General features: G+C 52.7%; 3 protein-coding genes across 16 annotated transcripts; 1 reads left to right on the top strand and 2 right to left on the bottom strand.

The window, feature by feature from the left end:
* Positions 1 to 1,212: 1,212 nt before the first annotated feature.
* On the bottom strand, positions 1,213 to 7,829 carry DKKL1 (dickkopf like acrosomal protein 1). 9 transcript variants are annotated; one of them, XM_042232313.2, is made up of 5 exons: positions 7,198 to 7,829; positions 5,134 to 5,308; positions 4,589 to 4,729; positions 4,364 to 4,456; positions 1,213 to 1,602 (listed from the first exon to the last, which is right to left on the bottom strand). In XM_042232313.2, the coding sequence occupies exons 2-5, from the start codon at positions 5,287 to 5,289 to the stop codon at positions 1,291 to 1,293; spliced, it is 702 nt and encodes a 233-aa protein (XP_042088247.1). In that variant the 5' UTR covers positions 5,290 to 5,308; positions 7,198 to 7,829; the 3' UTR covers positions 1,213 to 1,290. The 9 variants fall into 9 exon arrangements, with proteins under 9 accessions (XP_042088247.1, XP_060254144.1, XP_042088243.1 ...); XM_060398161.1 differs by lacking the exon at positions 7,198 to 7,829 and adding an exon at positions 6,938 to 7,016; XM_042232309.2 differs by lacking the exon at positions 7,198 to 7,829 and adding an exon at positions 5,786 to 6,004.
* TEAD2 (TEA domain transcription factor 2) lies at positions 7,079 to 21,130 on the top strand. Of its 3 annotated transcripts, none has more exons than XM_042232308.2 (13): positions 7,079 to 7,120; positions 8,771 to 9,008; positions 9,394 to 9,458; positions 9,919 to 9,981; positions 11,075 to 11,086; positions 11,316 to 11,423; positions 11,523 to 11,581; positions 13,962 to 14,026; positions 15,073 to 15,221; positions 17,732 to 17,905; positions 18,956 to 19,117; positions 19,649 to 19,801; positions 20,312 to 21,130. In XM_042232308.2, the coding sequence occupies exons 2-13, from the start codon at positions 8,777 to 8,779 to the stop codon at positions 20,423 to 20,425; spliced, it is 1,356 nt and encodes a 451-aa protein (XP_042088242.1). In that variant the 5' UTR covers positions 7,079 to 7,120; positions 8,771 to 8,776; the 3' UTR covers positions 20,426 to 21,130. The 3 variants fall into 3 exon arrangements, with proteins under 3 accessions (XP_042088242.1, XP_060254141.1, XP_027834408.1); XM_060398158.1 differs by having other exon boundaries at positions 7,079 to 7,164; XM_027978607.2 differs by lacking the exons at positions 7,079 to 7,120; positions 11,075 to 11,086 and having other exon boundaries at positions 8,037 to 9,008.
* CD37 (CD37 molecule) lies at positions 21,119 to 26,132 on the bottom strand. Of its 4 annotated transcripts, none has more exons than XM_042232306.1 (9): positions 26,037 to 26,132; positions 25,862 to 25,954; positions 24,721 to 24,845; positions 24,519 to 24,593; positions 23,900 to 24,004; positions 22,979 to 23,215; positions 22,555 to 22,638; positions 22,163 to 22,283; positions 21,119 to 21,512 (listed from the first exon to the last, which is right to left on the bottom strand). In XM_042232306.1, the coding sequence occupies exons 3-9, from the start codon at positions 24,832 to 24,834 to the stop codon at positions 21,169 to 21,171; spliced, it is 1,080 nt and encodes a 359-aa protein (XP_042088240.1). In that variant the 5' UTR covers positions 24,835 to 24,845; positions 25,862 to 25,954; positions 26,037 to 26,132; the 3' UTR covers positions 21,119 to 21,168. The 4 variants fall into 4 exon arrangements, with proteins under 4 accessions (XP_042088240.1, XP_027834409.1, XP_042088241.1 ...); XM_027978608.2 differs by having other exon boundaries at positions 25,862 to 25,934; XM_042232307.1 differs by lacking the exon at positions 22,163 to 22,283.
* Positions 26,133 to 26,225: the final 93 nt, after the last annotated feature.

The following is a 26,225-nucleotide window of genomic DNA, read 5'->3' as shown; positions in this document are numbered from 1 at the left end:
ACAAATGGTGTGGATGTGAGATGGAAGTGCACATGCATAGTTGGGGGCTGGAGGTGACAGTCTGGACATGCAGTGGGCAGAATAATGGCTTTCCCCAAAGATGCCGTGCTGTGCTTAGTCGCTCAGTTGTGTCCAACCCTTTTCGACCCCATGGACTGTAGCCTGCCAGGCTCCTCTGTCCATGGGATTCTCCAGGCAAGAATACTGGAGTGGGTTGTCATGCCCTCCTCCAGGGGATCTTCCCACAACCCAGGGATTGAACCCAGGTCTCGCATATTGCAGGTGGATTCTTTACCGTTTGAGCCACCAGGGAAGCCCAAGAATACTAGAATGGTTAGCCTATCCCTTCTCCAAGGGCTCTTTCAGACCCAGGAATTGAACCAGGATCTACTGCAGGCAGATTCTTTTACCAGCTGAGCTCTCAGGGAAGCCCCCTCCCCCAAAGATGGCCCCCCTCTAATTCCTGGAACCTGTTTCATATGTTGTCCAGGTGGGCCCAATCCAGTCCTGTGAGTCCTTCAAGGCAAAAAACTCTCTCCTGCTAGAAGAGGAGGAGGAAGGCATAAGGGAGATGGGGCAGAAAGGAAATTCAGATAAAATTTTTGTGTATTTTTGTGAGATTTGAGGTGTCGGATCTACATACAAGAACTGGAGAGAGACCTCCAGGAGCTAACAGTGGGTGGCCCAGAAGACAGCCAAGGAAGTAGGGACCTCAGTTGAACCTTCAGGGGACTTGATTGTGCCAACAACCTGAATGATCTCAGAAACACAGGCATCCCGGGGCCTCAGGTAAGAATCCTGCTGGCTAATACCTTGATGTTGCCTTTGTGAGACCTGCACAGAGGACCAGCCCAGCCATCCTGGATTTCTGAACTATGGGTTAGTGAGAGGATACATTTGCACTGTTTTAAGTAGCTAGGTTTGTGTGGCAGTGATAGGAAGCTAATGGAGAGTGGACAGAAAGGACTGGAGTAAGAGTTGGGAGCCTGAGGGCAAGCAGAGCAGGCGGTAACAGAGATGGAAGCTGAGGGTACAGGTGGGACAAACGTGACAGAGGAGATGACAGAGTTGCTCAGTCAGAAGACAGATGGCATCCGAATGAGGGAACAACCTGGGGACGCTGGCAAGAAGTTACAGCTCAGCCAGAGGCCATGCTCAAAGCTAGACTTGGTTGGCTGAGGCCTGGGGACAGATCCCAAAAGGAGACAGTGCTTCTGGAAAAAAGGTTTAATTTCCATATGGTGCTGGGGTCTGGTAGAGGGTACAAGCAGGCTTCCCCGGACCCCACCCCTACAGCTGCTGGGAAGGCCTGAGGATGTACAGGAAGTGGGTCTTCCGGGCGGGCAGCCTGGAGTGAGAGGAGCTCTGCACGCTCTCTTCCAGTCCGTCCTCGCGGGTCCCCTCTCGGAGCCCATCCCGGATGGCCTGCAGACGGTGTCGCTTCTCACTGAGCCAGTGGCCGCCCTCCTGGGTATCCTGGTGGGACCTCCGCCGCGGCAGCTTCATGATCCAGAAGGCCACTCGGGGATGGGGCTCCGGGTGGAAGCTGTCCACGGCCTTTGGGACCGGCACCAGGGCCTCCTTCTCCTCTATCTTAGGAACCTGGTGAAGGGGAGGACAAGGAGACCCTATCAAACTCCAAGGGTCAGCCTCAGGATGCGCCCCTGGCCTACTCAACCCACTCTCCCATCTAGGGAATACTTTGGGAATTACAGAGTTGACCAAAAAGTTTGTTTGGGTTGCTCTATAGACTTAGCAGCAGCATAGAAGTCTGTTAATCACTCAGTCGTGTCCTTACTCTTTGGGACTCCATGGACTGTAGCTCACCAGGCTCTTCTGTCCATGGGATTTCCCAGGCAAGAATACTGGAGTGGGTTGTCAGTCCCTTCTCCGGGGGATCTCCCCCCCAACCCCCTCAAGGATCAAACCCAGGTCTCTGGCATTGCAGACAGATTCTTTATTGTCTGAGCCACCAGGAAAGCCCTTTTCATACAAGCTTATGGACAAACCCAAACTTTTGGGCCAGTCCAATAAAGCTCACTTTGCCTTATTTACAAAGGACTTGCGTTTTAGAATTAAAAATACTCTGATGTTTATAATATATTCTGGGTTTGAAAACACATTTTGGAGGTTTCAAAACCACTTCCAGATGAAGCATCCCCCTGAGGTTTAGAAAGTAATCTGAAATGTACAAAGCTCTTTGGGATTAATGAATCATGACCATAGTTGCAACCGGTGATCCTGGATCAAAATTGATTGAATCCTGGATCAAAAATCATATGAGCTCTTGTGGACAGCTTTCAGTCCAGCAGAGACATGTCAGTGTCTGTTTGGTCCTTGTGACTCAAAGTGAGGGCTGTGGACTCACAGCATCAGCATCACTTGGGAGCCTTTAGGTATGCAAATGAGCAGTCCTCTGCCAACCACCTACTGAATCAGAGTCTGTGTTTCAGTCCCTTGAGGTTTAGGAAGCCTTATAGGAGATGGTTACACATTGAATTGTAATTCCCTGCTCTCCAATTCATGTGTTGAGGTCCATTAAGACCCTAGTACAGGGGTCCTTAACCTCTGACATCTCATCTGATCTGAGGTGGAACTGAAGTAATAATAGTAGAAATAAAATGTACAATAAATGTGCTTGACTTCTCTTCCAAACCACCCGCACCCTGGTCTCTGGAAAAACTGTCTTCCATGAAACTTGTCCGTGGTGCCAAAGAGGTTGCCCTAGTAGCTCAGAATGTGACCTCTTTGCATATAAGATCACTGTAGTTTTCATTAGGTAAGATGAGGTCATTAGAGTGGGCTTTAATCTAACACGACCAGTTTCCTATGGAAAAGGGAAATATGGACCTAGAAATGCACAGAGAACCACATGCGAAGATAAAGACAGATGGAGTTGATGCATCTACACACCAACAACACTAAGTAACTGTCAGTAAACCACCAGAAGCTAGGGCAGAGGCAAAGAACAGGGTCTCCCTCACAGCCCTCAGTAGGAATCAACCTTGCTGACACCTTGATCTTGGACACCTAGCCTCCAGAACTATGAGAAATGCACGTCTGTTGTTGAAGCCACCCAACCTGGGAGACTGTTATGGCAGCCCTAGAAAACAAATACGGAGATAATTGACGTGTGTGTGTGTGTATGTGCTGGGTCGATCACTCGTGTCCCACTCTTTGTGACCCCATTACTATAGTCTGCCAGGCTCCTCTGTCCATGGGATTTCCCAGGCAAGAATTTTGGAGTGGGTTTCCATTTCCTCCTCCAAGGGTTCTTCCTGACCCAGGGATTGAACCAGAATCTCTTGCATCTCCTGCACTGGCAGATGGATTCTTTACCACTGAGCCATCTGGGAAGCCCCGAGATAATGGATATCAATGTTACATTTCTTGGGTGTAAAAATGGAACTATGGTCATGGAGGTGAATGTGTCATTCTTAGGAGATATCTGCTGAAGGGTTTAGGGGTGAAGTGTCATGATGTCAATCATTTACTGTCATATGGTTCAAAAATAAAAAGGTAAAAGAGTCTGTCTGGTAAAATGTTATACAGGTAGTGAATCAGGTCAAGGAGATATTTTTGGTTGTCACAGCTGGAGGGGGTGTGGGCGCCTCTTCTGTCCAGCGGTAGAGGCAAGGATGCTGTTAAACATTGTATAGTGAACAGGACAGCCCCCACAACAAAAAAATTACATGGCCCCAAATACCAACAGTGACGCTGTTGAGAAACCCTGCTCTGTGGAAAAGGGGATATAGGTTTATTGTACTTTTTTTTTTTTTAACTTTTCTGTAGATTTGAAATTTTTAAAATAAAAAACTGGGAGTGTGTGTGGGAGAACCATGTGGGTTTACTAAGCACTTGAGGGTTCTTAAACCTTTTTAGGTTCAAAAAAGAAGCACTTTGTGATCAGAATTGCTCTTAGAGGTTTACGAAAGTGAGATGAGCAAAGGATTGAGGATTCATAAAGAACTGAGGAATTATTTTTAAAAATCACATTCTGACGTTTACAAGGGAGAGATTTACCAAGCTCTTTGGGACAGCTTAAAAACTACTTGGAGGTTTGAGTACTTTGAGGTACTCAAAACACTCTTTGAGGTTTATGAGGGTGTATCTTATTTGGAGAAAAATGCACTTTGGTTTACAAAATCCTCTGGGGTTTAAAGTAAGAGAGGATGTATCTCTGAGGTCGTAAACCTCATTTCCGAAAGCTGGTTAGTCCCTTTTGACAGATGACAAAACTGAGGCCCAGAGAGAGGAAGTCCAGCACAGAGGGAGTGGGGGAGTTAAGTCATTAATCTATCATTTCTTGCTAAACTACAGAAAATGTTTTGGCTTGGACACTTTGCCAGGGGTGTGTCCTAACCTTCCAGTCACCCTTCAAACTCCCCTCTCCTGGCTCAATGGATGCCACCACCTTTTCAGAGATCACCACCTCTCCTGTCTTGTTGTCGGTCACCTGTGAGGACAGGAGGAGAGAGTGAGAACAAAACTGCCTTCCTCCTTTGCCTTCTTCACCCCCACCTCCACCAGATACTGCAACATGAGGGATCCTGGGGATACTCCAGGAGGGACTTCCTGGCATAGGCACCTTGTCAATCTGGAGGTGGCTGGAGAGAGTGTTGTTTCCCAGCCTGCGCTCCTGGTTCTCTTCTTGGTGGTAGTTCCTAGGGAGGCCCCGGAAGTCCATAGGGGCAGAGAAGAAGCTGTCCATGCCCCGCAGCAGGTCATCCTGGGCCAGAGGAGGAATCAGTGAGCTGTGGAAACTCCAGACTCCCCAGGACACCTGGAGCCTTGTTAGGGTCCCCCTCCATCCTCTGACCCTCAGCGCCTAACTCAGTCACCTCCTGCCCCCATATGTCCCATCACCTTTCTATTCCTGCCCCTCATTTGTCTTCTGTCTCTCTGTCCTTATTGCCCTCTCCTGTCTCCCTCCCTCTCTTCCTGTCTCTCGGTCTTTCCATCCATCTTTCTGCCCCTTGACTCTCTCTCTCCTTGTCTTATCTTTCTACCTGGACAAAATCCCTCTCCCACTCTTTCTTCTCTGAACTCTTTCCACCTCTTAGTCACCATCTGTCACCCCTGTTCCTCTCTTCTCTGTAACTCTTCTTTCCCCCAGCCCAGGCCACCGCTTACTTTCAGGAAAAGCCGTGTGAAGCCTTGGAGTAGACTCTGAAGACCTAGAAAACCTGAGGAGCTCTCCTGGACGTCACCATCGCGGATCGGGGCTGCAGTGGAGGGGGACACCGAGGCAGAGGAGAGCAGCAGCAACTGCAATATCTGGTGCCACATGGCGGGGCGGGCCGGGAGGCTGCGGCGAGGACAGGGGTCAGAGCTTCCCCTTCCCTCGACAAGGACACTTCCCGACCTCTGGTCCGGAAACTCCTCAGACTCCGGCCAATTGCCCCCCTCCCCTTACCTAGCAGCAGCAGCAGCAGCCTTACCTTCTACTCCAACCTCCCCAGTCCAGTCCGGTCCCTCCCCTCCCCCCAGACCCGGCTCTTCAGGGCTCGGTCTCACACAACGGATCTATCTCATTTCTTTCCTTCTCCCACATTCGTATCCAGATCTCATTCCTCCTCACCTTCTCCCACGCCCCGCCCCTTATTCTGGGCCCCGCCTTTATACTAGACCACAGCGCGGTCACCGGACTCAAGACTACCGCCGTCCACGGACTGTTAAATCCAAACAGTTCTGTTCTCGAGCCCAGGTCAGACACTGGAGCGTTGGAGGGGCTCCGCGAGCCCTGGACCCGCCCCTATTGTCTGACCACGCCCCATCTGCTTACCTCACCCCTGAGGCCGGCCCGCTATTGGGTAGTCTCACCCTTGAGGTAGGAGCCACGCCCCTTAAGCCAGAGCCGGGCATTGATTTCAAATTCACACCCCCACAGTCAGACCGCGTCCCTGTCGGCTGACCTCTGCTCTGCAGACTCAGTGTGGCCCGTATTCTCTGATCCTGGCCATCGTGCTGGAGTCTCGCTCCAGTCGAAGGTGGCCCCGCCCCTGACTTAGGGCCACGCCCCACACCTAGGCCACGCCTCTGTGCCCTGGATCTTGTCCCTAGAGCCCTCAGTTCCATTCCTAGGCTTCCTCTGCTCTTGAAATACAGGTATCCGAACAGTCTTTCTGATTCGCCCACTGCTTAGTTTTGTATCTATCTTTGAAAGCTTCTCCTTGTCCCTTCTCGTCTTCTTTAGGTTTTGAAACGATTAATGCGCTCAACAGAGGGCAATGTAGGGATGCTGAACTCCACGGTTCCACCAAAAAATTCCTCCCTAGAAACCCTAAAAACAGCCTTATGTCCCACCTTACAGGGAACCTGGAACCTGGGATCCCTTCTTCCTCAGGACATGAGATTCTTGATCCAGCCCCTCTAGTCTAGTCACTCATCTTTAAGGGATATAATTAAGGGACTCTCGTCTCCTCCGGCAGCCAACGCTGTCTCCTGGTCCTGGGACAGCGGCCACCTCTAGTCCACTAGTGCATGTGGATGCGGGAGTCTGCATCTTCGTGAACTTCCAGTAAACTCCCAGTCGTCTTGCCCAAGACCCTTAGCTTTGATGAGGTCACAAGGAGGCCAATCAATCAAGAGAAACCAATGGAAATCAATAAGAAACCCATCTCCATACTTCTATCCTCAAAAATACACTTGAGGTTGAACAGGGAAGATTCTTTTGTGTTTCTATTAATATCAGTTACTTCCACATCTGCAACACACAAGCTACACTGGAGGGTGGCTGGGAGGCCAGGGCCCCAGACCCTTCCTCCTCCAAATTCAGGAATCTTAGCCCCCAGTCTCCTCTTCCTTCAGTCCCAGGTTTCCTGGCCCCCATCAATTCTCCCTCAGACCCAGGTGTCCAGACCCTCCATTCCCCTCCTCTCTCATGGATCCAAGCATCAGAATCTCGGAATTCTCACAGGCCCCAGCTAGACTTCACCTCTCTTTGGCCAAAGCAAAAATCCTCCCCGAAGCTGTCACCGTAGGATCCCCCTTCCCGCTGTCCGGCGCCGGGACCCGCCCCCCCCCTCCGGTCCCTCCCACTTTTCCCAAACAAAGCTCCCGGGCAACTTTCTCCCTCGCAGCCCCGCCCGCCCGCGGCTCCCCAGCCCCAGGCCGGGAGGTAGGTAGGAAGGCGCCGGCGGGAGTCGGGGATCGTGCTTTGGGGTGTGTGAGTTCGAGTGGGAAGTTACACCTTACCAGTTGAGGTGTTCGTGGGACGGTCTCTGAATTGCTTGCCGCCTTCTTTAGGCCGGGGGGCAGGAATTTGCGCTCTTGACCGAGTCTAAGTGTGGAGTTGTAACTTTCGCCAGAGTTGGAGTGTCTGTTGATGTGTCTGAATTTGGGAGTGTGCGCCTGGGAGTAAGGGCTGGGGACGCTGGGGGGTGTGAGTGTCTGTGGAGGTGTCGGTTTCAAGTTAGAAAGGGCCCCATGCTTGTTTCTGACCGAATTGGTTTGTGCGTGTCATTTATGGACGCCTGGTCCTCCTCATGGAGAAAGGAGGCCTCCTGGGTGGCCGAAAGGGGGCTCCGGGACTTTCTGGATCTTCATCTTGTCTCTCTGGAGGTTTGGGACCTGGGGCGGGAAATTAGGGGGAACCTTTCTGACTCGGCTCCTCCGTCCCTTTGTCTGGCCACATGGGGGAGAGCTGGGCTGGGATTTTGGCCTACGGGGGTCCTGAATGCCGCAGCGCCACTGGGCTCGGCCTGGGGTCTTTGTCTGTCTGGACCGGGGCTCCGGGGTCCGAGGGAGGAGGGGGATGGGAGTCCGGACTCTGGGGTCCTGGGAAAGCCGTGGAAGACGTGGAGCCGCCAGGGAGGCGGGATCTGACTGTATTGGAAAAAGTTTCCCCCTGTTCCCGGCCTCCGGAAAGTCACTGGGAACTTGAGTTGGATCAGAGCCCACGGCACGGGGAGGGGGGGGGAGGGGGGAGGGGGAAGGGGAGGGAAGGGGCGGGGCTGGGGGCCAGAGGGGAGGCGCCCTCGCTGGCCAGTCCCTCCCCTGATAGGGGTTGTGGGAAACTGGGGGAGGGGACGCCTGGGCCCTTTGTTCTGGCTCTCCTGATGGCAGGGCGCCCCTGCCCCCCAGTCTGTGGTTCTGTGGGTCTTTCCTGGTTTTGGCTTGAGTTTCTGCCCTGAGTCTCTGTCCTTCTCTCTCTAGGTCTCTGTCCCCCTGTCTCTGGATCTCTGGTCCCCCTCCTTCTGGGTCTCTGTTCCCCGACAGTTAGGTCCGTGTTTCCTCTCTCTGAATCTCTGTCCTCTCTGAGTCTCTGTGTCTGGATCTGCCCTCAGCCTTCCTAGGGCCGGTGCCCCTCCTTTTCTAGCAGCTGCTGCTCACACCCTGGCACCTGTTCTTGGCATGGGACTGAGAAGATCTCACCCACATCCCCCTTCCCTGCAGCTAGGCTCTGACGCCTATCTTCTTTAAACCAGTAACCCACAGCCAAAGTTTCAGCCCTCCTGGACCCTAGGCATTGTACTGGGGTCTTCAAGACTTCATCACAATCCAGGCTCCACTGAGAACACAGAGGAGAACCCTCTCACCCTAAACTTCCCCAGAAATCCAGCCCCTTTTTCTCCAAGACCCAGGAATCCAGGCTCCCAGTCTCTTGCTTTCCTCAGATAGAGGAGTTCAGTTTCCAGCCCCCTCCTCCCTCAGATCCGGGGGTCCAGGTGCCCCCAGCCTCTCCCCTCAGACCCAGTGATCTGGACCTCTGTTCTGAGGTCTCTCTGGGTGGATCCGGGGAACCTTGCTGAACTCTGTGTTCCTCCAGGCCCAGATGGGGGAACCCCGGGCTGGGGCCCCTCTGGACGATGGCAGCGGCTGGACAGGAAGTGAGGAAGGAAGCGAGGAGGGCACCGGCGGCAGTGAGGGGGCGGGGGGCGACGGGGGCCCAGACGCTGAAGGTGTCTGGAGTCCAGACATCGAGCAGAGCTTCCAGGAGGCCCTGGCCATCTACCCGCCCTGTGGCCGGCGGAAAATCATCCTGTCTGATGAAGGCAAGATGTATGGTGAGTCCAGCCCTCGGTTTTGCCTTAGCCCCTACTGGTTAATAGAAATATTAAGGAACATTGGCGGAAGCTCTAATCACTGTTCACATAAAAGCACATTGTGTGCTCATGATAACTCAGGTAGGAGTTAGCATCACCGTTTGCACAGGTGAGGAACCCAAAGCCCAGCAAGGCTAAGTGATTTGCCTGAGGCCACACAGAGCCAGTGTGTGGCAGAACTGGGATCTGAACCCAGGCTGCCCGGCTCCAAAGCCTGGAGTCATAACTCCTCTCCTGTGTAGCCTGCGGCTTGCTGAGGAAATGTTGCGTCTCTTTCCTTTCCTGGTGTCTTCTCTGTTGGGAAGTTCTGCTGAAGGTCTAACTCTCTTCCACCTTGACTTTTCAGGTCGGAATGAACTGATTGCCCGCTACATCAAGCTGAGAACGGGAAAGACCCGAACTCGCAAACAGGTTTCAGGACTGTCTGGTGGGCTTCTGTCTGGGGTGGGCTTGTTTTATTAGGCTCTCATCCTACTGGCAGATCCAGGTTAGAGGAGAGGCTTGTTCATGTGCTTTTTGTCTCTCCTCTTGGCACCTTGGTTAGTGTGCACTAACTATGCCTATTTTGGTATAGTTCTCTTAGCAGTTGCTTGGGAACCAGAGGGTAAGACCGAACAGAGGGCCAAAGAGAACAAGGTGTGAGAGGGAAATAAGACCTGGATTTACTGGATCTGGGGATGATTAGTAATGTTCGTGAGAAGAGAAGGGTCTTTATGGACACAACTGTTCCGAAGTGCTGAGATGACGGACCCATTCTGTATATTTGTCATCTTTCATATTCACCAGCTTTGTGGAGGCACCTGGAGGCGGGGAGGGAGGGAAGGGGTAGGGGATGCAAGGCCTGACTCTGCTTCTTTGTCCCTCCCTTCAGGTCTCTAGTCACATCCAGGTTTTGGCCCGAAGGAAATCGAGGGAAATCCAGTCCAAGCTCAAGGTAGAGGTCAAGGAACTGTGATAGACACCTTGAGAAGGAAGCAGGCACTCTGAGAGAGGAGGACAGGCAAGAGAGAGGGGGACAGAGACCCAGAGAGAGAGAGGGCAGTAGATACCCAGAGAAAGAGGGAGAACCAGGGTGTGGGGGCAGAGACCTGGAGAGGGGGACAGAGGCATACAGAGCAGGAGAGCAGAGACCCAAGGTGGGGGGTTTGTGGCCCAGCCAGGGGGTGAACGGAGACCCTGGGTAGAAAAATGTCATAGAGAGAGGGGGACTGAGATTTAGCTTAGGACAGGCCAGAAGGATGGGGCGTTGGGCTTCTCCTCTGACTGCTCCTGTCTTCTTTCCCCTCCCCTCCCTCTTCTCTCCCTGGGATCCTCATTGCTCTTTTCCCTCTTGTGCTGTGAAGATCTCCTCTTCGTCTCCTGGTTCATCTTCCCGTGTGGCCCACCTGCACTTTCTCTGCCCAGAAGTCTTCATTTCCTTTTGGAGATGTTCATATCCCTTTCTTTTTTTTTTTGCATCCTCTGGATTTCCTGTTCCCTCTTGGCCTGAGATCCTCATTTTTCTTCTCATCCGAGCTGAGGTCTTTTCTTGCTCTTCCCTAGGACTTGGGGACCACCGCTACCTGGTCTTTTTGTACCCAGAAGGTCCCCTTCCCTTTACTAAGTCTGAAAACCTTCACTTCCAGTCTTTGGTCCTTTCTGGAGCTTGCTGTTCCTCCTCTGCCCTGTCTGGGCTGGTAAACCTTCAGCATCTCTTCCCTCCGGGTCTAATAGTCTCATTTCCTGTGGTCTGCGTATTCAGAAACCTCCACTTCCGGCTCTTTCTGAAACCTAGAAACCCCCATTGCTGTCTTATATTCTGGATGGGGGAGCCCCTTTCCCCCTCTGGGCTTGGCCTTCTCTATTTCTTGTTCCATATTCATCCCTTGCTCCCCCTTCCTCCCTTTGCTCAGCTCAGGGTGGCTGGGCTGTAGGGGCTGGGAGGGCAGGAAGGCGTGTGTGGTGGGGGTGGGAGGAGTCCAGGCCTCATTTGCTAAGTTATGTTTTCTTTTCTTCTTTGGCACCCCCAACCCCCTGCCCATGGGCAGGCCCTGAATGTGGTAAGTCCCCCTGCCCATCCTCCCACTCGCTTCCTTACCCAGACAGACATTCCTGAGGAGGCCAGGAGGGGCAGGGGGCTGTAGTGAGAGGGACCTGAACCCGCCCCAATGCTTTGTCTTGACTCCCCAGCTCTGCATCTCCCCAGGTTTGCCCTGCCTTGTCCTTGTCCCACCCTTCCTGTATCCACTGGGACTCCCCATTAACATGGACCTCCAACCTCTCCTCCAGGACCAGGTTTCCAAGGACAAGGCTTTCCAGACAATGGCCACCATGTCCTCTGCCCAGCTCATCTCAGCACCTTCCCTGCAGGCCAAACTGGGTCCTGCCGGTCCTCAGGTGGCCTGGGTGGGAATTGTGGGGTTCAGGGCTGGAGGGATGGGGTTACAGTTGCAACAGGAAATTGATTGACGCCACCCTTCTTTGTCTTTTCTTCAGACCCCGGAGCTTTTCCAGTTTTGGTCGGGGAGTTCTGGGCCCCCATGGAATGTTCCTGAGTAAGTTCTTATTCCAGCTCAGCACCTGCTCCCCATCCCCCTATAACCCCCTCCCTCCTCCCTGCCCAGACCTTTCTCGCTCCACCTTCCAGCTCCTAACTCTGTGAACGTAGGCTCTGGAGTCAGGCTGTCTGGATTTGGATCCCAGGGAGGCAGTTGGGGCAGTGGTCTGGAGAAGAGGAGCTGGTCTGAGTGGGGACAAAGAGACAGGAGGAGGAGAAATGAGGCTGGGGTCTGCTGGGGTAAGAAGGAGGGAGGCGGCAAGGACAGTGTTTGGGATCTGGCTGGTGACTGGGGCAGGTGGGACCATCCAGAGATGTGCAGCTTGGGGGAGGAGTGGGTTTGGGGCAGAAATGAGCTCAGTGTGGGATTTGATGAATGTGAGAGTCTTGTAGGATGCCCATGGGGGTAGTGGCCTCCCAGAGAGATTGTCTGAGTCCCAGAGGCTCATGGGAAAGGCAGTTGTAGATCCAAAGTGTAGGGAACCTCTGCAGGTTCAGAAGAATGAGTGGGAGCCCCAGAGGCTCATGGGAAGGCTCATTCTCATCCCATAAAGGTGATTCTTGGGCCTGAGGGTAGAGCAGGGATCCTTATCTTCTTTCAGGGTCAGAAGGAAGGAAATGGGCCCCTTTTCATCTCGGAGAGCCCTGAGGGTGATAAGATATGCTTCTAGTCCTGTTGTTTGTTGTTCAGTTGCTTAGTCTTGTCCAACACTTTGCAACCCTATGGACTGCAGCACGCCAGGCTTCCCTGTCCTTGAGTCTAGAAGACTAGAAATGGGCCACAGAGGCTCATGGAGTCTTCAGCCCAGAGAGGTGGGAGTGGATCCAGGCTAGGTGGGCATTGGTGGAGCAGTGTGGCCTCAGGATGGTGAGGCAGGAGCATGGTGAGTGTTACCAGAGAAAGACAAGCTGTGGGATCCAGGCTGGGAGAGAAGAAAGTTCATTGGGAGCTACTGCTGTATGTGGGCACAGAAAATTGTCTGAACAAGTCTCTGGGGGCCAGAGGAACCACAGGTTTGCAGGGGAGGAAGTTGGGCTGGAAGGAGAGTGGTTCAGCAGGCATTGCACTGGGTACTGGGATCCCATCTTTATGGAGTTGATAGTCAAATGTGGGACAGTGAATGTTAATTAAATCATCACCTATGTAAATACAAAATTGAAGTATGATCCATATGCCAGTTTTCTTCTCTAGTATTATGTTTTTCAGAGTGTCTATTAAAAAAAATTTTTTTTAATTGAAGTATAGTTGATTTTCAATGTTAGTTTTGGGTATATAGCAAAGTTATCAGTTATACATATATATACATTCTTTTGCATATTCTTTGCCATTATGGTCTATCAGAGGATATTGAAAATAGTTCCCTGTGCTATGTGGTAGGACCTTGTTGTCTATCCATCCTATATATAATAGTTTGTATCTGCTAATCTGTTCCCTGGGTCTGCTTCTGTTTTGTAGATAAGTTCATTTGAGTCATTTTAGATCCCACATGTAAGTGATATAATATAGTATTTGTCTTTCTCTGTCTGACTTACTTCACGTAGTCTGATCATCTCTAGGTCTATCCATGTGGCTGCAAATGGCATTATTTCATTCTTTTTTTATGACTGAGTAGTATTCCACTGTATATATGTACCACATTTTCTTCACCCGTTCATCTGTTGATGGACACACAGGTTGTTGGACAGCACCATTTCAGATTCTATTGTACTGCTCCCTTACCCTGAACTTTGGCCTTATGTCCCACTGGTCTTTTTCTCCCCACCTTCCTGAGCCTTCAGCCTCCTCTTTCTCCAAGTTTCCTACGTTTTGTTTTCTTCCCACCTCTTGAGACCCCATTTGTGTTCTCTTTCTGCCATTTTGTGAGAGGTACCAGAATATCCTCGAGACCAGGGGTCCCCAAGTTCCAGGATCTAATGCCTAATGATCTGAGGTGGAGTTGATATAGGCAGGAGCAGAAATAAAGCACACGATAAATGTAATGTACTTGAATCATCCAGAAACTGTTCCCCTCCCTCCCACCTCTGGTCTGGAGAAAAACTGTCTTCCATGAAACCGACCCCTGGTGCCAGAAAAGTTGGGGGCCCCTTAAGATCACAGGCTTTGTGGTTGGGGCTGATCTGGGTTTGAACCCAGGTTCCGCCATACCAGCTGTGTGACTTTGGGTAGGTCAGTTGACCCCTGTTTGTCTCAGTTTCCTCCTATACAAAATGAGAAGGGCAGTCATCACACCTACCTTGATAGGCTGTGAGTCTTCAAGGAAGTGGTGCCCATAACATGCTTGCACAGGGTCTGGCTTGCCATGGCGCCTCAGTGATTGTTAGCTGGTATGATTGGCATCTTTCCTTCTTGCTGACCCCCAGCTTCCTTTCTCCCTCAGTGTGAAGCCGTTCTCACAGACACCGTTCTCCTTGTCACTCACTCCTCCATCTACTGACCTCCCAGGTAAGAGCCTTTTCTCCACCCTTTCTTGTTTTCCCCTCTCTTCTCAGCTCCAGCTGCCTTTCTTTCTACCTTCCATGAATTAGGGGATACTGTCTTATTGAGATCTAGCTCTGAGGCAGGGCCTGTGGGAATGTGGAAAGATGTCCCAGAATTTGTAGTGGTTGAGATCCTCGCTTCTGTAGCCAGATCTACTGGGTTTATGTTTGATCACTTGCTAACCTGAAGGATATCAGGGATATTGATACATTAATCAAGATTCTTTCAGCTGCAAGTGATAAAAATCCAAATCAAGCTAGATGACCCAAAAAAGAAAAAAAACAAAAAGGAGAGATTCTATTGGTTCAGGTAACTGACATTTCAGGAGTTAGGGCTTCAGGCATGGCTGGATACAGGAACTCAAATGGTAGCAACAGGAGTTGCTTGGTTCTGCTTTCCTCTATGGTGGCTTCATTCTCTGGCAGGCTCTGTCCACCTGGTAGCAAAGATGATTTCCAGAAGTCCATGCTGGGTGGTCCTAAGAACTCACATTGGTGAAAGAACTCTCAAGTTTCACAGATTCATCAAGTGGAAATGCTTTTGGCTCCAAGTTACAGAATATCCAAATTAATAGTGCCTTAAATAGTAAAGGCTTTATGATTCCACGTAACAAAAAGTCCGGAGGTGGACTGCTCCTATGCTGGTTCAGCAGCTCAGCAGTACCAGGGCTGGCATCTCTCTGGTGGCCTCTGTCTTATCCCAAGATGGCTGTTGTGACTCCAGGTATCACATCCCAAGGAGGACTTGGCCAGAACCAAACGCTCTCTCCTCCCAAAGTTCTATCTTTTTCATTCAAGAAGAAATTCCTTCCCAGAAGCCCCCCAGCAGATCTTCCATAACGTCTCATTGGTTAGGACTGTGTCACATGGCCACCTCTAGCTGCAAGGGAGGCTGGGAAAGTGAGTATTTAGCTTTTTCAGCTTCTAAGAGGAGGCAGGCAAGAGAGAGCAGTGCTTGACAGAGTCAATCAACATTAGCAATTTTTACTGTTTGTTTTTCTCTCTCTCTAGGGTACGAGCCCCCCCAAGCCCTCTCACCTCCCGCTTTGCCCCCACCTGCCCCATCACCCCCAGCCTGGCAGGCTCGGGCTCTGGGCACTGCTCGGTTGCAGCTGGTGGAGTTCTCGGCCTTTGTGGAACCACCGGATGCAACTGACTCTGTGAGTACAATTTTGGCATAGTCATGGGAGGGTTTTGGAATGAAGAGGGTTCTAGCAAGGGCTAGCATAAAGCAGTGATTCTCCAATTTTACCATGTATCAGAATAACACGGAGAGCTTGTTGAAACATAGTTTGCTAGGTCCACTCCTAAAATTTCTGATTCAGTTGATCTGGTGTAGGATGTGAGAATTTGCATTTCTAACAAGCTACCAGGTGATGTTGGTGCTGCTGGTCCAGGGACCACACTTTGAGAACTACTAAAATAAAGGAACTAGAAGGTCATGGGGTCATGGGTTGGGAAAGCCAGAGAAATCCCTCAGGACATCGCTCATTCATTAAGTAAACATTTTTGAATGCCAACTGTGCACTAGGCTTTGTGGTGGATACTGGGAACCTGGGGAAGAAAATCTGTTTCTAGGTGCGAGCTTTCCTGGCTTAGGATAGAGACAGGTGGCAATAACAGCCCAAGTGGACTGACTGTTAGAAGTAATAACTCCCAACCTGTAGGGGTTGAACATTATAGAAGTTTCTCACTCATTAACATTTCAATATGGCTGGTCGTTAGGAACCTTCCACAGAATGAATTGGGAAATCCAGGCTTCTTTCATTTTGTGGCTCTGCCATTTTCTAGGACTGAAGAAGATGCTGCTGGATGCTCTGCATCTGGCTGGCAGATGGTGGAAGGCAAAGAGTCAAGAACTATGCAAGTCTTATGAATCTGGGTTGGATGTGGCAACTATCAGGTCTACTCACATCCCATTGGGCAGAACTTAGTCACACGGTCACATCTACCTGCAGAGGAGCCTGGGAAGTGTAGTTTAGTGGTGGGAAAAGGAAATGGGGTTTGTAAATACAGCAGTATCTGCCACAGTGATCTAAACACCAGTTTCTGTATATCGTGGTCCTGGTAAAACCCAAGTCAGATCAGGTCAGCAAAAGCTAGCGTCCTTCAGTTGCCTCCAAGGCTCTGGGTGGTCTGACCCTCATTCCTGTTCTGATCTTACCTCCTTTCCTCTCACCTTTGTTTACTCTGGTCTTGCCATACCAACCTCCACGCCCGTTCGGAAACATGCCATACCCGCTCCTGGTTCAGAGCCTTTGCACCTGAATGTGCTTTTCCCAGATATCCCCATTCTCTCCTTCCACCCATTCATTGCTTTGCTTGATTATCTTCTCAGATGGGCTTTCCCAAGCCACTTTATGGAAATGCCAGCTACCATCACTCTTCCCCTCATCCCTGTGCTTTAGTTTTTCATAGCATACATCACTCTCTGAAGGTTCTATCATCTATGGAAAGATGTAAAAATTTTCGTGTTTCTGCCAGTAGCTCCCTGAGGTCAGAGACTTTGCCTTGTAGCCCTGGGACCCAGAATAGTGCCTGCAGTTTTGATAGATGTCAAGTATGTGCTGGGATAGGGGAAGCTCATGTGTTTCTGAGTGTACAGAGGAATCATATCTGGGGAGTGAGTGAAGACATCCCTGAGATGACAACATTTGAGTTGAGTTTTGAGGGTTACATAGGATTTTGCCATGTCAGGAACTGGATGCTTCAGACACAGAGATAGAAACAGCATGAAGTTTTCAGGAAAACAAATAATGGAATATGGTGGGAGCTGGTTCTGGAGAAGCTGACACTGCCAAGCTGAGTGAGGGACCCAGGCTTTGTCTAGAGGGTTATGGGGAACCATGGGAAAGGGAGGGTAGAGAGATGCCATCTGATTGCGATCCAAGGAGGCTTCCAGGAAAAGGCAGATTTGGATGGACTTGAGCCTGGGAAGATCAGACGGGGGTTAGTTCTGGAAAAGAAGAAGGGGAATATTTTCAGGGTATGAACAGAAGTGATAAGAATAGAAACAGAGGGACTTCCCTGGTGGTCCAATAGTTGAGAGTCCACGCTCCCAAAGCAGGGGGCCCGAGTTCGATCCCTGGTCAGGGAACTAGACCCCACATGCCACAGGTAAAAATCCCACATGCCACAGCAAAGATTGAGGATCCCACATACGGCAACTAAGACCTGGTGCAGCCAAAAAAAAAAAAAGGAACAGATAGGAAGTTCTGATGTGGGCTGTGTGGATTCCCATCCATCCATCGATGAAAACTTTTTAAATATAGGGTCAGGTTGAGGGGCTGTGGGCTTTGTCCTGGGAGGCACTGGGGAGCCATGGGAGGATTATGAGCAGGGTTGGTCAGCTCTGGAGCCATGTGAGCGATGAACTGGAGAGGAGAGATTGGAGGCTGGGAGGCCAAGGAGATGGCTGGAGTGAGGGTGGGAGAGGAAAGGGCTGTGGGGACAGGGCAGAGAACTGGGCACTAAGGACAGGGCTTGGGGACTGAGGGACCGGGGGAGTAAAAGGGCAGCAGGGAGTGAGGACGGTGCCTGAGAGCTGGGCCCAGTGAAACAGTTAGCAGGAGCTGTGGCAGATGGTGATGGGGTGAGGGATGGGCTTGGGCAGTGAGGACTGGGGGTCCAGCCCGCCTCCCACTCCTTACCCCTGGCCGTCCCTCCTCAGTACCAGAGGCACCTGTTTGTACACATCAGCCAGCACTGCCCCAGCCCTGGAGCGCCCCCCCTCGAGAGTGTGGATGTCCGGCAGATCTACGACAAATTCCCCGAGAAAAAGGGTGGTCTGCGGGAGCTGTATGATCGCGGGCCCCCCCATGCCTTCTTCCTGGTCAAATTCTGGGTGAGTTCCCCCACCACAAACAAAAGGGCTCATAAATCATGTGGCCTCCCGGCTCAGGCCACTGGCTCTAAGGGAGACAGTCTCAGGACCTGCCCAGGTCAACCTGAGCCTTACCAGTTCTCAGGGCTCCCAGTGTCAGCTCCCTTAGCAGCAAGGAACAGGAAGGAGTTTTGCCCACAGGGCGGGATGGATGGGACCAGTGCAGGTGTGGGGACCTACATCCTCCACAGACTCCACTAGACTTTGCCACACCCAGTCGTGCGACTGATATGGCCCTGGGGATTGGCTTGTGGCATTTCAGATTTCCCTGTGTCCCACCTGACCACGCCAAGCCTCGTTGCTGATGAATGGCCCCATCTCCTTAGCAAATGAATCCTGGAGTGTTTGGTTTCTAAAGAGAGGACGAGGCTTTGCTGGGTTGCACCAGGCCCTGTTGCTAAGAATGTCTGGCCTTTGGACTTCCCTGGCAGTCCGGTGGTTGAGACTCCATGCTTCCACTGCAAGGGGTGAGGGTTCGAACCCTGGGCTGTTTGTCCACCTGGCCACTGGGATTATGACGGGATCTGACCTCTGAGAATTGGCTGAAAGGGCCTGGGAGAGTTTTCCAGAGAGGCGTCGGGCTTCCCCAGACCTCACCAGGCCCTGCTGCTAGGGAGTAGGTGCTTGTCTTAGCAACCAGGGTCATGAAGGGCCTTGAGGGAGAGCCTCTGGTTGCTAGGGAATAACTACCTCCTTATTAACCAGGCTCTTGGCAGGGGCTGAGCTCCTGAGCTGGAGATTTCAGGAGAAAAACTTGAATTCCGGGCCTCTTTGATGGGGAAGTTACTGGGGAGAGAGGGTCAGGGACATTGAGGGACCCAACTGCTGGAAGGAAGGGTGGGTTTTTTTTCCAGAAACTGGAGAGGTGGGGACTTTGTTAAAGAAGAGAGATGGGTGATTGCAAAGCAATAGGCACCACCAGGCTGTGGGGCAGAGTTCCTACTTGAGAAGAGTTCCCACTGTTTATAAGGGCCATCCCTTCCAACTTGCCTATACCTCCCCATCCCCCAGGCGGACTTGAACTGGGGCCCGAGTGGTGAGGAGGTGGGGGCAGGCGGCAGCAGCGGTGGCTTCTATGGAGTGAGCAGCCAGTATGAGAGCCTGGAACACATGACCCTCACCTGTTCCTCCAAGGTCTGCTCCTTCGGCAAGCAGGTGGTGGAGAAGGTGGAGGTGAGGCTGGAGGGGTGGCACTCTAGGTGGGTAGGCACCCAGCCACCTGCTACTCGGGAGGGCGCAGACTAAATGGACCAGGAGCTACAACAGCTCTGGGCCTTTGGGGGTCTGCATGGTGGGGTGGGGGTACCCTAGCCTCTTTCACACATGGACTTAGAGCTAATATGGAGTTCCAAAGTTATCTATAGGGGTCACTTTGAGGGTTTAAGTTTACTGTGTGCTTTGGAGAGCTCATGGAGGGATCTCTGGAGGGTTTGAGGGTATCTGAGGACCTGGAGATCACATGAGTTCAGAGGTCTTTGAGGGTTCAGAGGACAGCTCTGAGAGGCTGGCTCAGTAATCCTGAACTGGGTACCTGAGGGTTTAAGCTTTCATCTTTGGTCACTGCGGATGGGGCGATGGAGAGAAGATGGCAGTGGGGAGTGGGTGTGGCATCTGAGAAGTCGCACAGAGTGGGTTTGGACTCTGGGGGTGAACCCCTGTGTCTCTGAGTCACTGTCCTCCCTACTTTCCCAACCCCTGGTTCAGACGGAGCGTGCCCAGCTGGAGGATGGAAGGTTCGTGTACCGCCTGCTGCGCTCACCCATGTGCGAGTACCTGGTGAATTTTCTGCACAAATTGCGGCAGCTGCCCGAGCGTTATATGATGAACAGCGTCCTGGAGAACTTCACCATCCTGCAGGTGATGCGCTGGTTCCCTGCCTGAGCAGGGCCCCTGATGTGGAGGGGAGTGCCCACGACTGACCCTCAGCCTGTGAAACTGACACGGGGGCACCTCACTCTTGACCCTTCGCTTAGGGGACCCCATTACCCAGGAAACGGATATGGTGGGGGTTCCATGGCATTCTCATAAGAGGAAAGCTGACCTGAAGGACGCCCTACAGTGGATCTTCAGCTTAGGGGACCCCCCTTCACAGGGAACCTAGCCTTAGCCCATGGAACATGTTACGTATGGTAGGACGCCCTTTAACTCTGGGAGTGTGATGACCCTGTAACATGATACACCATCTGATGTGTAGGGTCTCCCTGCAGACCCTCAGACCTAGAGCCTGGCATGTGGGGCATCCCGTCGACCTGGGGGAACATGATATGGTGGGGACCCCTTATCCCATGACATCTCGGCTGGGGGGTCCACAGTGTTCCCTGCTCTCTGTTCCAAGCATAAACCCCTTTCTCCTGGCCTCCTTGACAGGTGGTGACAAACAGAGACACCCAGGAACTGTTGCTCTGCACCGCCTACGTCTTTGAAGTCTCCACCAGTGAGCGGGGGGCCCAGCACCACATTTATCGCCTGGTCAGGGACTGAAGGGGGACCCCAAAAGTGGCTCACCCTCCAGAATACCCTCTCCTCCCAGGCAGGACCTCCAGCTTTCCCCATGCTTCTTACGTGGGGAGGGGACTGCTCCCTGTTAGGACTGTAAAAGCTGGGTGGTGAGTGGAATGGGCTGGGACTGAGAGGGGAGGATGGATCCTGATCTTGGAACCTCACAGGGGTGTCTGAAAGGACAGATCACCCCAGAGCATTAGGCACTGAGGACAGGAGTGAGACAACCCCTGGGATAGCACTGGTTTCTGTCTCTGACAGGTGTCCTCCCTTTGCTTTGTTCTGGATGTTTTGGAGGGCCCCAGTGACACATGGGCTCGTCCCTCCCTGTTTTTCCACATCGCCCTCTTCTCAATCTCCCTCTTCTTATCACCTCCATCCCGGGAACCCTGATATCGAATATTGAAGGTTAACCTTTTCTGTGCAGGGGCAGAGTCAGGTGGGCCCTGGAAATATATTATTATTTTTTTTAATATAACGAGATATTTATAAGTGGGTGTTAGGGTCGTGACTTTTTCTCAGCTGGGCAAGCAGTGGGGTGAGGCTTTTTAATCTCATGCCCTCTTCTAAATGTGCCGTGCGGCTAGACTGTGTTGCCTCCCTCTCCTCTTCCCCCACCCTCTGCGCCCCGCCCCCCAAATGTGTTGGTTTGTGTTTTGACAGAGGATAAAGCTATTTTTACCAAAACGTAGGGGATTTATTTGGGGCTTGGGCTAAAAATAAATCTAGTGGGAGGTGGTAGGCTGACAGCTGAGGCAAGGAAATGAGGTATCTTTCGGGGCAGGAAGCTGGTGGCCGGAAACCCCACGTCCCACGGGTTGGGGGGGGGCAGGTGACAGCAGCGGGAAAGGCAGACACCTGGGCCCTCGAGGGGAATGAGGGCTCAGTGGCTGGGGCCAACTGGGGATTAAACAAATATTTACAGGCGACAGGGAACTAAATACCCTGGACACTTGAGGGGGTCGGGGTGGGGCTTGGGGAAGAGCGGGGCCTAGCGGTACCGAGCAAGCCGATCGTAGACGTGGTCCAGGTTTCTGCACAGGAATATGGAGAGCGTCATGAAGCTGAGCTACAGAGAAAGGAGACGTGGTCAGAGGTCGAGAGGGTGCCAGGAGAGTCGAGGGGTCCCTAGGGAAAAAAATCTAGGGGGTGGGGCCAGAGGCAGAAAACGAGGACCCGCGAGTTGGGCGGGGCTTCACCTTGGGACGTGTGGAGAAGGGAGTAGGTAGGAGATGGGTCTGGTGGTGAAAGACTCAGGGACGGCAGTTTGGAGAATGTGGTGGCATTAGTGTTAAAGGGCTAGGGGTAATTGGGTGGGGACACCAAAGATATGGGCAGGCTGGGGAGGGGTGGGAATAGAGTTTGAAGCAAGAAGGGTGAATAGGGTGGGGTATGGGGAGCCCAGCTCCGTCTAGCATAGGGTCTAGAGTCTGAGAAGGAGTGGGATCTGGAGAAAGCCCAGGGTCCTTTATTCTGGAGGCTCATCTATCTCCTCCTCCGTCTCTGCCTCTAATTCCATTTCGGCCTCCATCTCTGCGCCTGCGCTCCCGGTCTCAAGTTGTTCTTCGTCTTGATCCCAAAGCGACCAGGGCCCCAGCACCTTGGGCAGCTTGCCCAGCGGGGCCTTGTCCCCCCAGTTGGGGCAGGCGTCCGCCATGCCCCAGCCACCCCACAGACTGCCGCTACGCCCGCTGCTGCTCAGCACGCCGCTGCGCCCACCGTTGCCGTCGGTGCTCGGGCGTGGCCCGGAGCTCGAATTGTAGGCACCCGGCACCTGCGGCTGGGGTTCGCGGTGCAACAGGCTGCGCGGTAATAGCAGGCTCAGCCCGGCTACACTCACCTGCGGGGAAAGGGGGAGATTGCGGCCAATAGCAAGGTATATCCTCAGATATCAAGGAGGACCAATGGGAGCCTCGTGAGGAAGGGCGGGAACGCCTGCTCCTCCGTGCAACCAATCAGGGCTCATAGAGGCTAGGCCAGGTGGAGTCCCAGAAAGGCCTGGATTGGCTGTATTTCTATCAATGCATGCGCCTTTCCCAGAGACTGGTTGGACATGCAATTTGGGGCAGGGCCATCTGGGCCAATCACGAGTGGGGGCGGGACCAGATCACCTCGAGTAGACCCACGCCGAGACAAATGCCCACTATGGAGATGAGGTTGTTGGTCAACCAGTTGGAGAGACTCCGTTCGCAGCCCTGGGGATACAGGGATAGGTTATAGGTAGGTTCCTTTTGGGATTCTCAAGCCCGGGGCCCACTGTCCTCAGTCCAGCCTTAACCCCTCCTTCAGGTACCACCCCATTCCCTAGTTATCAGTGGTCTCTAGTTTCTGGGCTTCAGTCCGTCCAAGCCGAAGACCCCATCCCCAGGTATCAGCATTCCAGATCCTACCCTTTCGCCTGGGCCTTTTCTTTAGGCCCCGCCCTTCCAAAAGATCCCGCCCCTTGCAGGGGTTCTGCCCCTGTTGTAGCACAGCCCTTTCCCGTAGCTCCATCCTGTCAGACCCCTCTGGTCCTGCGCTCCACATCCTCCCCACCTGTTGGTAGATGTAGCTATTCGCGGGGACCGAGCAAACTTCGGCATTGTGTCGGGGCCGCGCCAGTGATCCGAGCCGGCTGAACTGGGGGAAGGAGATCTTATCGAAGATTGTGGAGTCGTTGGTCGCCGATGAGTTATAGCAGGAGCAGGGCACGCGGTCCCCTTCGGACTCGTTGCTTCTCATGCTGGGGATATGGAACCAGTCCTGAGGAGACTCCCAGCCACAGCAGCGCAGCTGAGAGAAGAGTCAGAGGAACAGGGTACAGCAGAAGTTAACACAACATTGTAAAGCAACTAGAACAACAACAGAAAGTCAGAGGAACAAGGACTAGAGAGATGCAAGATGCTTTGGGGGATGAGGGGACTAGGTGATGGGTGTGACTGGGTACTGGGTCATATTGGGGAGTAGAGGGCTAACAGAACTGTGGGCTGGGGTGGGGTCGCAGCAGGGCCAAGGGACAGTAGGGGTACATGAGGTTGGGAGAGAGGAGTCACGGGGGCGGGGGTCTTGGGCCTGGGGAAAGAGCCGCAGAATCGTGCTTTGGAGGATTGGGTAGGCAGCACAAACCAGCTGTAAGTAGGGGGAAAATGGATGGGAGAGTGGGGCCCGTGTAAGTGACCAGGGAAAGGAATCTCACTTGGGCCTGGTCCCTTGGGAACCAGAGTCACTACTGGGCAGGGAGTGGGGTCAGGCTAGGGCCTTGGGACTGAGGGCGGAGTCACTGCAGGGGTTGGGAGCTGGGAGACTGGGCCAAGTCGCCATGGGCTGGAGGTGGCTTGGGTGGGTAGGGTTACGTTAGGGTCCTAGAGCTGGGGGCTCGGATCCCGTCGGGGCCAAGTCTCCTCCCGGCAGAGGGCGGAGCCAAGTCAGAATCCCAGAGCTAGAGGGAAGGATCCTGGTGGGCGGGGCCTCACGCACCTGGAACTGCACGTAGTCCCAGCTCTCCTCCGCTGCCGTCTCCTCCGGGTGAGCGCGGTAGGTTTGGATGGTCTTCTGTACAACGTCCTTCACTTTCCTCTTCAGCTGACAGGCCGAGAGTGAGGCTGAATCCCCCACCTACTTCCCCACTGCCCTCTGCTCCAACCCACTCCAGCCACTCCGTAGCCGTTCCAGCCTCTGGTAGTCTCTGAGCATCTTCGTGGCAGCCTCGGTGTTTCACTGAATGGCTAGCTATGTCTCTATCCCTCCAAACCGCTCTCTGCCTGTTTCTACCGTTTGTCTTTCTGTGTCTCCACTGTCTCCCGAGATCTCATTAAGTTTCTGTCTCTTTCTTGGAGCTGTTTCTCCAAGTGTTTTCTTTCCTCACTTCTGTTTCCCTTTGGATCTCTGTCTTCCTTTGTGTTGGTGAGTCTTTCTCTGACCCTCTCTGTCTCTAGATCCTTCTCTGTGTTTCTCTACCAGTCTCTGACTTTGTCTTCTCTATCTCTCTTATTTATCTTTGTCTGTGTTAGCCTCTGTCTGCCTTTGCTTCTGTCTTTTTCCACTCTCCCCCTCCCCACCCACTAGCTCAGGTGAGGAGAGGAGAAGGTGACCTCACCTGGACTCTCTGAGTGGAGATGAGGATTCCTAGGGTGATCTGTGTGGCAAACAGGAGCAGCAGTGTCCCAAAATACTGGAGCAGGGAGGAAGACAGAGTGGGCAGGTCAGGCTGAACTCTCCAGGATGAAGGGGCTGCCAGGACTCTATTTAAGGACAAGATGTGAATGATCCTAGAGGTGGAAGGGTAGAGGGGAACTCACCAGGCCCAGGAGGCAGCGGAACTCCTTCAGGGCCCCCACACAGCCCAGGAGGGCAAGGCCCATGGTGAGGACTCCTGAGACGGCCAGGACCTTGGACCAGATCTGCAAGGGCATGAAGGACAAGCCTGGGGGAGATGAGAGGCAGTGACGTTGGATTCCCTGTGCACAGCTCCAGACAGCCCCATTCCCCACCCACACCTCTCCCAGATGGGGAACAGTAACCTGGGGGAGGCGGCCTCTTCCTGGGCTCCCGGCATCTTTTTCCCTTGAGTCTCTCCCTGTCCTACACTGAATCTCTGCCTCCTGGAACTCTTCCCAGCTCTCTCTGGTCTCTGGCCCTCTCTGTCTTTAGGTCTGTGTTCCCTTCTTTCTGGATCTCTGTCCCTCTTTCTTCCTGGTCTCTGTCTTTCCCTCTTGTTCTCAGTCTCTCCTCCTTCAGCCCCTCCTCACCCTCGGTAGTTTCAGCCTCATCACTTGTTCTGCAACATTGGATCAGCCACCTAAACCTCCTGAGACCTAGGGAATAATGATATCTATTTCCTAGAGTTGTTTTGAGGAACACATGGGAGACGTGTTCAGTCCGTTCCTCTATACCAGTCCTCTAGGCCTCCTCATATTTAATAAATCTTATAAACATTTATTAAACATGAGTTATTGGGATTTTGACTACTACCCCAGTGTTATTTTCCTGCAATGATTATTAGTGTTAATCTGCTTTTCTACTTCCTTGCTGTGTGACATCCAGTGACTTCCCCTCTCTGAACCTCAAGAGAGGGAAGACTTATGGGAGAATCTGATAAGCATCTCTGCCCAAGATCTGACACCTACGTGTCACCTAAGATGTGACACTTAGCTGTCTGGCACCTAAGTGCCTGAGAAATGGCCACTATTATTGTTATTGGTACACACAACTCATTTGCCAGAGGAAGAAGCTGAGGCTCAGAAGTTGTGGCCATAGCAAGGAGTGGAGCAGAGCCTAAGATCAGACAAGAAAGCTGGGCACCGTGGGCCTCCCTGGGGTGAGGGGGAGACCCCAGGAGTCCCCTAGGAGTGGAGCCCTGTTCATATCTGCTCCAGGAAAACCGCTCCAACCCCCCCAACAACGTCCCCACCCAGCCCCGGACTGCCTCAGCCCCCTTACCCACGAAGGACACGAAGCTGGTTTTGTCGATGAGTATCCAGATGCCGAAGCAGAAGATAAGACTGCCTAGGACCTGGGGAGAGGAGAGTATGGCTAGTGGGCGACACAGGGAAATGAAATGGGGTGGCTACGGCAGGGGCTGGGGCCTGGGCTCCAGAGCCAAGAGGCAACTTACGAAGAAGAAGAGGTTGAAGACGAAGAGGAGGTACTTGACAAGGCTGAGGCAGCCATCGTGGGCTGACATCTTCTCCTAGAGGGGTGAGACACCGGTGGGAGGGACAGGACAGAAGGGGTGGTGGCAGTAGGGAGAACAGGCAGAGAGACCTTGAGAGAGAGAGGGGGAGAGGCCGAGACAGAAGAGAAA

Source organism: Ovis aries, chromosome 14 (genome assembly GCF_016772045.2).
Source record: "Ovis aries strain OAR_USU_Benz2616 breed Rambouillet chromosome 14, ARS-UI_Ramb_v3.0, whole genome shotgun sequence".
Lineage (NCBI taxonomy): Eukaryota > Metazoa > Chordata > Mammalia > Artiodactyla > Bovidae > Ovis > Ovis aries.
Note: the sequence above shows the minus strand (reverse complement) of the source record. Positions and strands in the feature narration are given on the sequence as shown.

Bases quoted from the DNA above. Each gene is read 5' to 3' on its own strand.
- CD37 (XM_027978608.2), bottom strand. From the start codon at position 26,105: ATGTCAGCCCACGATGGCTGCCTCAGCCTTGTCAAGTACCTCCTCTTC. The intron at 23,216-23,899 runs GTGCGTGAGGCC...CTCTTCTCTCAG, and splicing joins GGGACTACGTGCAGTTCCAG to CTGCGCTGCTGTGGCTGGGA. The intron at 21,513-22,162 runs GTGGGCGCAGCG...CTTTCTCTGTAG, and splicing joins CCCGAGCACCGACGGCAACG to CTCAGCTTCATGACGCTCTC.
- TEAD2 (XM_042232308.2), top strand. From the start codon at position 8,777: ATGGGGGAACCCCGGGCTGGGGCCCCTCTGGACGATGGCAGCGGCTGG. The intron at 9,459-9,918 runs GTTTCAGGACTG...CCCTCCCTTCAG, and splicing joins AGACCCGAACTCGCAAACAG to GTCTCTAGTCACATCCAGGT. The intron at 19,118-19,648 runs GTGAGGCTGGAG...CCCCTGGTTCAG, and splicing joins AGGTGGTGGAGAAGGTGGAG to ACGGAGCGTGCCCAGCTGGA.
- DKKL1 (XM_042232309.2), bottom strand. From the start codon at position 5,865: ATGCCCGGCTCTGGCTTAAGGGGCGTGGCTCCTACCTCAAGGGTGAGA. The intron at 5,309-5,785 runs GTAAGCAGATGG...TCCTCGCCGCAG, and splicing joins GGGCCGGCCTCAGGGGTGAG to CCTCCCGGCCCGCCCCGCCA. The intron at 1,603-4,363 runs GTTAGGACACAC...CCCCTTCACCAG, and splicing joins GTTTGAAGGGTGACTGGAAG to GTTCCTAAGATAGAGGAGAA.